This window comes from Salvelinus namaycush, unplaced genomic scaffold (genome assembly GCF_016432855.1).
Source record: "Salvelinus namaycush isolate Seneca unplaced genomic scaffold, SaNama_1.0 Scaffold103, whole genome shotgun sequence".
In the NCBI taxonomy this organism is placed as follows: Eukaryota; Metazoa; Chordata; class Actinopteri; order Salmoniformes; family Salmonidae; genus Salvelinus; species Salvelinus namaycush.
This window is the reverse complement of record NW_024057709.1, coordinates 106,278-118,520: the sequence shown is the minus strand read 5'-3', so window position 1 is coordinate 118,520 and position 12,243 is coordinate 106,278. Positions and strand designations below refer to the sequence as shown.

General features: G+C 45.4%; 1 protein-coding gene across 2 annotated transcripts in view; it reads right to left on the bottom strand.

Moving 5' to 3' along the window:
• The window catches only part of tut7 (terminal uridylyl transferase 7), a 52,773-nt gene extending 41,096 nt beyond the window's left edge, over positions 1-11,677 (bottom strand). For both annotated transcript variants that reach the window (XM_038982120.1, XM_038982119.1), the window contains exons 1-11: positions 11,546-11,677; positions 10,189-10,461; positions 9,973-10,106; positions 9,305-9,462; positions 5,270-5,386; positions 4,973-5,150; positions 3,652-3,740; positions 3,377-3,428; positions 3,150-3,219; positions 2,375-2,501; positions 1,646-1,765 (exon numbers count right to left, since the gene is read on the bottom strand). In XM_038982120.1, the coding sequence (XP_038838048.1) occupies positions 1,646-1,765; positions 2,375-2,501; positions 3,150-3,219; positions 3,377-3,428; positions 3,652-3,740; positions 4,973-5,150; positions 5,270-5,386; positions 9,305-9,462; positions 9,973-10,106; positions 10,189-10,445 (1,302 nt within the window). In that variant the 5' untranslated portion in view covers positions 10,446-10,461; positions 11,546-11,677. The remainder of the gene's footprint in view (positions 1-1,645; positions 1,766-2,374; positions 2,502-3,149; positions 3,220-3,376; positions 3,429-3,651; positions 3,741-4,972; positions 5,151-5,269; positions 5,387-9,304; positions 9,463-9,972; positions 10,107-10,188; positions 10,462-11,545) is intronic.
• Positions 11,678-12,243: the final 566 nt, after the last annotated feature.

Here is a 12,243-nt window from a genome sequence, read left to right as displayed (position 1 = left end):
GACTGGAAAATAAATCCACTTCACCGCCCCTCCAACTGGTAATTACTAGTCTATCATCCTGAGCCCACTTCTGCCACATGCTGACCTCTGACCTCACCTACTAAGGAAATGGCCTCTATAACAGCATTTCTAGCAGTTAAATGCAACAAAACATACATAAAAATCTATCTATTCATTTGGTTTTTGAACACTATAATTTGTTTACAAGCATGATAGTTGTACTTTTAGTTTATGGTTGATACAGCTTGTTGGCCATTAGCCAATGAGCGTTTCTCAATGAGTTCAAATCACATAAATGCAACTTTTATTTTAAGACTTCACAACGGGTAAATTCCCACATGGTTACAAACGCAGCATCAGAGTGGGAAACTTGAGACATAACAATCCTGTCACAACAGACAATGCCAGGAACATTGTGAATGGCATTTAATTGTCCTGCCGTACCGAAATCGAACCGTGACCCCAAAACCGCAATATGTACCGAACCATTACACCCCCAGTGTGTGTGTGTGTGTGGATGTGTTTAACTATACATGAAGACCATTTGCACAGTCTTGCAAGATATTGGAACATTTTCTTGCTGGTACTCGCTTTGTCTTCCTTGTTTTCATTGGACATGTATGCGTTCCTATCAATGTAAGTTCCCTATTTTCTGTATATCGTGGTGTCATTTCTACTGTAGGCGCATACAGTATGTATGTATCATAATGTATTTACAGTTTTATTCACGTTTTCAAGTACCGGTGACAAATAATGCATTACGATTATTGCGTAGATTGTAATGGACACCTATGATGTGTGTAAAATACTTTTTTGAAGGTTGTACTGATTTATAAATGAGCTAAGCTATTTGCCAGCTATGTGTGGCGCCATGTTTGTTGACATTATACAATGCATTCTGGGTGTCACGTAATCTGTCGGACCAAAGATGTTATAATGAGGTGAAGGAATAGTTCACTCATCTTTCGGTGTATACTTCCGGAAGTGAATGAAGGGAAGTGGATGACCGTAGATGACACACCCCCTTCAACATGCATACTATAAACAGACCAAACTCATCTTGTCTCTTATTATCTTTGGTTGATGCGGGAAAACAACAAGCATGGCGGCACACACAAACTACCCATCGTCAGATTACTTTCGATGTCTGCTAAGTGTTTTACTCAATTATTTTGATCAATGGTGAGCTCACCCGTCATGTGATTCGTTATAAATAGAAATTGCTATTCGCTAATTCATATTGTAGTTTATGTCAGCCGAGAGTTAGAAAAATTTGACCGCCTGTGTTACGTCAATCTTTCCTCAGTTAGCGCTAGGACAAAAGTAGCCTACATTTTCCCGGTTTGGATGATTGTGTCATGCTGTAGATACTTCTGTAAATGTCTCAACATTGCTTCCAAAAATAAACGGCTGACATTCTGGATATAACTTTGTAAAGGCCAGCTCAAACGCTGATTGTTGCGTCATTTGAAAACTGGACGTTATAAAATACGCGTTCTAATCACACCGGTTTGATCGTACGCTACAGGGACCACTGTAGAATGATCACACCCGTGTGTTGGTACGTGTGAAAAGGTTAAAACAAGACTGTGTGTGTGTGTGTGTGTGTGTGTGTGTGTGTGTGTGTGTGTGTGTGTTTGTGTACCTCGTGTCCCAGGTAGGACGGCAGGACGGGCCGTTTCCTCTGTTGGAGAAAGTAGATGACCATGAGAGCCAGGACGTACGACGGCAAACCTCCCTCCTCCGCTCGGTCCACGTGACAGATCTGAGACAGACAGACGGGAGCACACCATGTCAAAACAATGAAAAGTGGGCCTTGGGACACAAAAGGACAATTCTGTATATGGAGTGAATCACAACTGACACAAATCCAATGTGAAGTTAGTCGACCATTGATATCAATGGTAGATTATGTGAAAATGTGACTTAATTCACCCCTCAGTGATGAGGTTGTTGACAGGCCAAAATGTCTGAGGAAACTCAGCTCCTCACCTAGAGAAACAGCTAGGGCAGGGATGGGCAACTGGTGGCACGTACCCCCTTTTTTGTAGGCCCGCGGATCAACTCAAAGTCTTCTCTAGTCCCCATGGCAAAATGTGCAGAATTGCAGGGAAAATTAATTCTAAAAACGTCAAATTTTTCTCTCCGCAGTCAAGAGCAGAGAAAACAAAACAGGGCCAAACAAACTCAGGGCCAGCTTCGACTGCATGTGCGGGGACGCAGACCCACGAGCCACTGCGAACCCTCATGATAAGTTAGGATTCTAAGTGGCCCCCCACCCACATCAACGTTCCCCATGATCTAGAGGAAACACTGCTAGGCTAACTGGTGATCTGGTAGTAAACCAGGTGTGAGGGCCAATGAAGAAACTCACCCGGGCCCAGTGTCTGAAGCCCAGGACCAGTGGCAGCAGGAGAGGCTCCCGATTGGACAGCTCAAACAGGAAGGAGGTGGTCAGGCAGGCGTTGTCATTTCCTGCGCTCACCTTACACACCAGACCACTTGGACGACAACAACAACAATCAGACAGGGCTCTTCCTGAAAAACTACAGATCCCATCAGCCACATCAATCAAAAGGGAGATGTGGTTATATTCAGGAAGATTAGTGTTAAACAATACAACTGTCAGATAGCAGCACATATGAGAGAACGTGATGATCCAGAACTGGAACAATGGATGAAACACATATCTCCCTCACTAGCTTTAAGCACCAGCTGTCAGAGCAGCTCACAGATTACTGTACATAGCCCATCTATAATTTAGCCCAAACAACTACCTCTTCCCCTACTGTATTTATTTATTTTGCTCCTTTGCACCCCATTATTGCTCTCTCTTCTTTGCACATTCTTCCACTGCAAATCTACCATTCCAGTGTTTTACTTGCTATATTGTATTTACTTCGCCACCATGGCCTTTTTTTTGCCTTTACCTCCCTTCTCTCACCTCATTTGCTCACATTGTATATAGACTTATTTTTCTACTGTATTATTGACTGTATGTTTGTTTTACTCCATGTGTAACTATGTGTCGAACTGCTTTGCTTTATCTTGGCCAGGTCGCAATTGTAAATGAGAACTTGTTCTCAACTTGCCTACCTGGTTAAATAAAGGTGAAAAAATAAATAAAAATAAATAAATGAAGGACTGACCTGTTCTTGTCTTTACAGATGACCACAGGTACCCTGGCATGGAAGTCTGCCTCCAGGTCACAGTAGAGAACTGGAAACAATCACCACCAACTCCATCATCAACATTATCTCAAGGGGGGGTGATCACTCCACTAAACGACGATGCTAACGCTAACAGTATCATTGGTTATTATGGTGGTTTCTACAGTAGCATGTCTTGAGGGGGGGAAAAAGTCAGTCATACTCACGGCTAACTGACAGACTCTTCTGTACCTGCAACAGAACGTCTGGCTGATGCATCTGTGAACATTAAAAAAATATATTTAAAAAAAGTAATATATGATAGATTACACAAAGCGAATATCTGTGAACACAGACCCATTTCAAAACCCTAATAAAATCATAGAATATTATAGAGCTTCAGGAAAAACATGACCATCACAGCAAAAACGGAAAATAAACGAAACATTCACTATTAGTCTAGGAAGACACACACATCGCATCAGCAAGCAGGGCTACTCACATGAGGTGGGAACTGGATGTCAATGTTGACGTCAGAATCCTTGAAACCAAACTTGGTGCAGGAAGACCCATAGAGCCTGAGTTTCACCTCTGGGGGAAGAGAGAAAAGCCCAATAGAGAACACAAACAAAAAACAAACCTGAAACACTATTCATCCGTAATGATATTCTCATCTTTCAACTGTAAACATGCCCTTCCTAGAAAGCAACAGCTAAACTACATGTTCTGACTAGGCTTAGCGGTGCCATTAGCAGGCGAGTCTGACTAGGCTTAGCGGTGCCATTAGCAGGCAAGTCTGACTAGGCTTAGCTGTACCATTAGCAGGCAAGTCTGACTAGGCTTAGCTGTACCATTAGCAGGCAAGTCTGACTAGGCTTAGCTGTACCATTAGCAGGCAAGTCTGACTAGGCTTAGCTGTACCATTAGCAGGCAAGTCTGACTAGGCTTAGCTGTACCATTAGCAGGCAAGTCTGACTAGGCTTAGCTGTACCATTAGCAGGCGAGTCTGACTAGGCTTAGCGGTGCCATTAGCAGGTAAGTCTGACTAGGCTTAGCTGTACCATTAGCAGGCAAGTCTGACTAGGCTTAGCTGTACCATTAGCAGGCAAGTCTGACTAGGCTTAGCTGTACCATTAGCAGGCAAGTCTGACTAGGCTTAGCTGTACCATTAGCAGGCAAGTCTGACTAGGCTTAGCTGTACCATTAGCAGGCAAGTCTGACTAGGCTTAGCTGTACCATTAGCAGGCAAGTCTGACTAGGCTTAGATGTACCATTAGCAGGCAAGTCTGACTAGGCTTAGATGTACCATTAGCAGGCAAGTCTGACTAGGCTTAGCTGTACCATTAGCAGGCAAGTCTGACTAGGCTTAGATGTACCATTAGCAGGTAAGTCTGACTAGGCTTAGATGTACCACAGCCTGTCACACAAACAAAGGAAGCTTGGCTTTGGGTCGACATGGATCTTTCCACTGCAGAAAAGTAAAGAACCATAGGTGTGGAACCACTGGTCTAGTCTACACCTCTAGTCTAGTGTCCATTCTCTCACCAGGCAAGAACCACTGGTCTAGTCTAGTGTCCATTCTCTCACCAGGCAGGAACCACTGGTCTAGTCTAGTGTCCATTCTCTCACCAGGCAGGAACCACTGGTCTAGTCTAGTGTCCATTCTCTCACCAGGCAGGAACCACTGGTCTAGTCTACACCTCTAGTCTAGTGTCCATTCTCTCACCAGGCAGGAACCACTGGTCTAGTCTAGTGTCCATTCTCTCACCAGGCAGGAACCACTGGTCTAGTCTACACCTCTAGTCTAGTGTCCATTCTCTCACCAGGCAGGACGGCTGTTAGGACTTCCTGCATGTTGGAGACGATCTGTTGTCTGTTCTCTACATCCTGGTCACTCATCCCTCTCTCTCTGACCACGCCCTCCAGGGCCATGCCCACTGCTGCCACCTGCTCCGCCTTGGGGGGCGCAATCTCCGTCAGCATCTCCTCCTCACAACGCTCCTACAGAGGGCAGTCACAGAGCACACACAGTACAGAGACACACAGAGACACGTTACTCACACACATGTACTGCATCTTATGGTTTTGAATGATAGAACAACAGTATCAGGTGTTCTCACCTTGGCTCTCCTCTTGTGCCACTTGTCTTTGATGTGTCTGTGCGCTTCAGAGACAGAGTCCAGCAGTACCTCACACAGAGAGCAGGTGTAGACAGCACTGGGGTTATGGTGGGACCTCTGAGAGAGAGAGAGAGAGAGAGCACAGCACTGGGGTTACTGTGGGACCTCTGAGAGAGAGAGAGAGAGAGAGCACAGCACTGGGGTTACTGTGGGACCTCAGAGAGAGAGAGAGAGAGAGCACAGCACTGGGGTTACTGTGGGACCTCAGAGAGAGAGAGAGCACAGCACTGGGGTTACTGTGGGACCTCAGAGAGAGAGAGAGAGAGCACAGCACTGGGGTTACTGTGGGACCTCAGAGAGAGAGAGAGAGAGCACAGCACTGGGGTTACTGTGGGACCTCAGAGAGAGAGAGAGAGAGCACAGCACTGGGGTTACTGTGGGACCTCAGAGAGAGAGAGAGAGAGCACAGCACTGGGGTTACTGTGGGACCTCAGAGAGAGGGCAGTCAGTGGGGTTACTGTGGGACCTCAGAGAGAGAGAGCACAGCACTGGGGTTACTGTGGGACCTCAGAGAGAGAGAGCACAGCACTGGGGTTACTGTGGGACCTCAGAGAGAGGGCAGTCAGTGGGGTTACTGTGGGACCTCAGAGAGAGGGCAGTCAGTGGGGTTACTGTGGGACCTCAGAGAGAGGGCAGTCAGTGGGGTTACTGTGGGACCTCAGAGAGAGGGCAGTCAGTGGGGTTACTGTGGGACCTCAGAGAGAGGGCAGTCAGTGGGGTTACTGTGGGACCTCAGAGAGAGGGCAGTCAGTGGGGTTACTGTGGGACCTCAGAGAGAGGGCAGTCAGTGGGGTTACTGTGGGACCTCAGAGAGAGGGCAGTCAGTGGGGTTACTGTGGGACCTCAGAGAGAGGGCAGTCAGTGGGGTTACTGTGGGACCTCAGAGAGAGGGCAGTCAGTGGGGTTACTGTGGGACCTCAGAGAGAGGGCAGTCAGTGGGGTTACTGTGGGACCTCAGAGAGAGGGCAGTCAGTGGGGTTACTGTGGGACCTCAGAGAGAGGGCAGTCAGTGGCAGAGTGGCCATAGAGTAAGTCAATCCCCTGATTGGTTGAAATCAGTTGTGTGAGTGTGAAGCCAGAACAAAAATGTACCATGTTGGGGACAGTGAAGCACTGTTCTCTCTAAGTACATAGAGTAGCCAGCCAGCGTTTTACGGGCTGTCTAGCAGGGAGCGATTTCTAAAAACATAATTCCACTTTGACATTATGGGGTATTGTGTGTAGGCCAGTGACAAAACTCAATTTCATCAAATTTAAATTCAGGCTGTAAAAACAAAAAAATGAGGAACAATTCAAGAGGTGTGAATACACCATCACTGACCCTGGATATGCTAGCGACTGTGCTATCACAGCTAACCTTTTAGGTAAATATTATGCTGTTTGCGTTCACATTTTGTTGGCATTTATAATCGTGACAGAAATTGAACTGAATAGCAGCTAGCTAATTATAACCTAGGTAGCTAACAAGGTTAGCGGAATTCTCAAAACAAAACGTCATTGTTGGTAGCTACTTCCTGTCCCTCATGCTAGCCTACACAGCTAAATATCACTTCAGAAAGGTAAAGATATTGACATGGCCAGCATTGGCTAGCATAGATCATCACAGACCATTTCCCCCTCTCTTGCTGCAACTTTAGCTCATCTCTAAATAACAGAGATGATGTGAAAACCAGCAAACGTTTCAAATTCAACCGTGGTTGTTTAGTCCTACGCCACTGTCGCCCCCTACCTACGCCACTGTCGCCCCCTACCTACGCCACTGTCGCCCCCTACCTACGCCACTATCGCCCCCTACCTACGCCACTAACGCCCCCCCTACCTACGCCACTAACGCCCCCCCTACCTACGCCACTGTCGCCCCCTACCTACGCCACTAACCTCTTAATCTGCCGTTGGCGCTCCGCCCAAGCAAGGCATTTGATTGGTTTGACGTGTTACGAAGCATCACGGATTTATACCGGGTTCTGACCCCATCTTTATCTGATTTCTCCATGGAACTTCCCTAGGTTTCACATTTTAGGGAAGGCTACCCCATTGGACCCAACATCCTGCTTGTAAGTATTATTCAATAATAATAATAATAATAATAATAATAATAAATAAATCGTGTCGGGTTGTTTCTATTACAAAGTATGTCACTGCCCCTTTAAGAGCTCTGTTGCGCCTAAACCAAGCTTGAAACTCCCATTGTTATTAAATATATAGAAAGGAAGCAGATCCAGCTTCTGTTTCCTGTTTGAGTGTTTGATAACCTACTGATTCCATGAGCTCTAAGCCTCGTGCAACAGCAAAATGTCAGATAAAGCTATTTCCCAGATTTCGGTTGTTTTTAATCTTTGCTATGCCGTAATAGACTTTCAAATTTTTCCCCCCGTTAGAACAGACTGGTATTACTTATAATTTATTTAGTTTTGTTTACACTGTTCCAAACAGGAAGTAAAATAATATTGTAATCTAACTGCACCTGTTGGTCACACATAATGCACACAGCTCTCACTCCTATAAACTCATTTATCTTGATCTCCTTACTGGTATTTCTACAATTATTATTATCATCATCATCATAATAATAAGTAATGTCGTTACCATTAGTGGTCTTAGTATAGCAGTCTTGTATAACCACCGTGGAGTTGTAGGCCCAAGAGCACATCCTGTTTAGTCTTAATCCTGTAACTTAGAACTATATTCAATATATAGACTACTGTATCAATCAATCATTCATTCAATCAATCATTCATTCATTCCATCACACGAGACTATCGTGCTCTGAAATGCAATCAAGCATTTTAGTTTTAAAATGACATAAAAGGGAGCTTTGAATAATTAGCCTAAACAATAAAGAAACTGCAATTCTCAAAATCATGCAACTGCTTTTAGTCTGCTGTAATAAAAGGCATATAAAAAAATTCTCTCCAATGTCTTCCACACATCTGACTTCCCCTTTCCCTCCTGAGCAACTAGTACGCCGGTTTGAGTTTATCTTTCATGCCCTTCCATTTCGCTTGCTTTCACGTGTTACCGTGTTCAGAGTTTGTTATAACCAATGTATTGATGTGATTATGATAGGCTATAGGAGGTCAGGCCCTATTGGTCACATACATACGATGAGAAAGAGGGATAACCTAGTCATTTGTCCAACTGAATGTATTCAACGGACATGTGTCTTCCCCATTTAACCCAACCCTCTGAATCAGAGACGTGCGGGGGGGGGGGGGGGGCTGCCATAATCGACATCCACGTCTTCGGCGCCCGAGGAACAGTGGGTTAACGGCCTCGCTCAGGGGCAGAACGACATATTTTTACCTTGTTAGCTCGGATGCTTACATGTAAAGAGAGCAAGGGTTGAGGGAATAGGGAACGTTTTTCCCTAAACAAATTAGGGATTTCCGTAACAGAACTTTTCAGTCAGAAACAAGAAAGAAACTAAATGGCTGAAATGTTGTTGCAGCTTTAGCACGGACAGCACAATAAACACTCGCTGTTTCATCAGGCTCTTTGTTGAGTCATTTTTGTGTCTTAATTATTTAATTAAACTGTGTGCTTAAAGCATCAGACAAGCTCAGTGCATATGTAGTTGATTTGATTCAAGTCTATACGGGGAAAATAAGTTTAAACATTTCGACTTTCGGTCAACCAGATAAAACATTTTCTTTGTCGGGGACAGCCCTAGTACCCTCAAATATGAATCACTTAAGCGAGACAAATTTTCAGCTGCCCTTTAAAGGGCGGGTGGTTAGTGTGGTGACAGGGTGTGGCTGTCTGTTGAAGCAAACATAAACTAACGTTGACCAACCACCTAGCGGGAGAAAGGCTACACAGACTTTTCTGAGTAGCGAATTGAAATGTTTAAAAAGGAGAAGTGTAAAAAGTAGCTGCCGAAAAGAAGTCTGTTACTGTTACAGCAGACGTTTAGGGAAAACACTGCTGAAGGACGGGAGTTGAGTAACGCTCCTCCTCTCCGGATGGATGGCTCACCTTCTTCAGACGGAAGATCTTCTCTCTGCCAATCTTGTCCTCCGCCTGTTTCAGTCCCAGCAGCTCTTTGGCTGACAGAGCTGACTCATCCACAACCGGCCCATGGTCCTCCTCACCTAGACCCCGCCTCCAGTTATGGTTCCTACGATTCCTGCCACCTGGAGGCACACAAACTACGTTACCCATAGTCCTCCTTCCCCGTGGAGACAAAAACTACATTACCCAAAGTCCTTCCCCATGGAGACAAACTACGTTACCCATAGCCCTCCTTCCCCGTGGAGACAAAAACTACATTACCCAAAGTCCTCCTTCCCCATGGTTACCTAGAGTCCTTCACACACTTTCCCGACTCCCCCGCTGTGTTCGAGACCATTACATCTGTGATGCATCATGGGTAAATTGTGACTGACTGATCTACAAATAATATTGAGTAGTTAATTATGATGCAAGGTGATGCGTCTCTACTCACCTTTGAAGTGGAATTCGCCCCATGGCTACTGAAGATAAGACAGGAGGACTTTGTTTGGGTGTTGGTTGGCTGTGAGGCGTGTTGTCTGCGGTCTCTCCTGCCATAATGCTCCCTGTCCTATCTTCCTGACTACATTATCTTCCTGACTACATTATCCAGATTCGTCGACACCCCTACCTGCCAGGAGGTGTTGGTTTACCTGAGTGAAGTGTGTTGTCAACGTTGTCTCTCCTCTGCTCCCTGTCCTCTCCCTGAGAAGTTCTCCGCCAGCGCTGGTAAGGGCGCTCTCTCCAGTTCTCCTCCCGGCCCTCGGCCTGCTGGCTCTCTGGGTATCTGCAAATAGTGTTAGCATGGCAACTTAGGGTGACATGTTTTCCTATGAGAAATTATAACTATTCGATCTTAGCGTTGGTACCTGGCTCTCTGAAAGTCCTCCCTCTGTGAGGGGCTGTGGCCCTCCTTGAATCCCCCTGCAGGGTAGCTGCTCAGGGGCTCCATCGCTCCCTTCTTGGAGCTGGCGTGGTGAAGCCCTCCGTGGCCTCCCCTCTTGGGCTTGGGGCTGTATCCTCTCCCTGCATCCTGGTTCCGCCAGATCTCAGCCTCGTCTGCCACCGGGCCCCTCTCACGGCCTTCCTGCTTGGGGTAGCGTGGCCTGCCTCCTGACTCTTCCATGGTGTTTCTACTAGGCCTGTGATGTGACAACGAGAGAGAGATGTCATCCATTACTACCTCTGGGGAATGTAGTGGCCACTAGCTCTGGCCCAGGGTGTTAAAGAAGCCCTGGACAATACATACGTGGCTACGAGCTCATAAAGACATCACATATAAGTACAGTTCATTAAATTTGGCTTACTTCTATATCTGTTAGCTAACTAGCTACTTCCTCAAAACCTAAGCGAGTTAATTAGCCATCATGCCAAACTGCTAGTCAACTAGGTAGCTATGAAGACTCACTCGGGAATGGGAACGGATAAATCGTTTTAAGATGCAACGAGTTCTTTACTGAAAAGTTGCATCTTCCATTTCTCCAGGAAGTCCTCTCTAAACAACTCACTTCAATACCCATGATATTTAGCGTTACAGTCTACCAAACCCTGACTGATCTACAAACAACCTCGCATCATATATATAAACAAGTCATTATTATGTGTAGATCAGTCGGTCACAATTTACCCATGCTCACATTACAGTTTTGATCCACTCGAACACGGGGCAAATACTTAGTCCCGGTACATAACAATCGAGTTAATTAGCTATCATGTCAAACTGCTAGCTAGCTATGGAAGGCCCAACTGTTTAGTAACAATTGTCAGCACTTGTGGTTGACTATTTTATGTTACTGATCACATATTAACTAAGCCATGCGTTCCATTTTAAAACAACTTGACTGGCAGGTGAGTGTTAGCTATCTAACGTTAGCTGTTAGCATGTTGTCACAAGGTTATTGGCTAACTATGCTAGCCACCATGACGTGACATTTAGCTACCTTGCAACTGGCTTGTCGCTTAGCTAAGGACTATGTGCTGGCAAGCGTTGCATCTATTCTGTACAACTGGCTAATTTGACTACAAAACCAGTAACTACCGGTCTGATTTCACCATCTGACCTTTCTGTTGTCGAATGAAACCGCTAACACCAGCTACTGTGTTTGCTAGCTAGCTACACTAGCCTGATAGCTATCTGGTTACTCATGTTACCTGTCTATTGGGGTGCACTGCTAGCTAATACACAAACATAAATGGTGACCATAATAGGCAGATATTTAGAAATACCTTGAGTGTTTGTATGGGCAGCATACTCCTGTGTTTATTCGATATGGTATCGGTACCTAGCTAGCTAGCTGGCCACAAACACCTTCTGCACCAATACAATGTTCTACGCACAAGTTTTCAGGGGAAGAGCAAAACATTTTGCCTGATGACGTTGAAATACACGTTTCACGTATTTATCTTTTTTTTTGTGGTTACTGCACTCTACTGGTGAAAATAGTGAAGGACATGGAAAGGGATTTTAATTCAGAGGTGACGCTGCCAAGTCCAAAAATAAAGGAAAGGAGCCCTTTGGGATACGGAGAGAGTTGGTTACAAATTAAGCTTTTCGTTATTTGTGGAATTAGGGGCTCTAATAAAGATGAATCAGCCTGGATGTTAAACCATGTTATCCATTTAGGGCTGGTTTCCCGGACACAGATTAAGCAGGGGAGGTAGGTGGACTGGTGGTAAGCGGCGTTGGGCCAGTAGCCGAAAATTTGCTGGATCGAATCTCCGAGCTGACAAGGTAAAAATCAGTTGTTCTGCCCCTGAGAAAGGCAATTAATCCTAATTGCTCCAGGGTTGCCGTCAAGAATTGCTGACCCTGGCCGCGACCCCAGTCTCCTAGGGTCTCAGGGGGGAGTTTGATATGCAAAAATCACATTTCCATTTCACACCTCACACCTGTACAGGTTACAAACAGTAGAACAGGATTATAT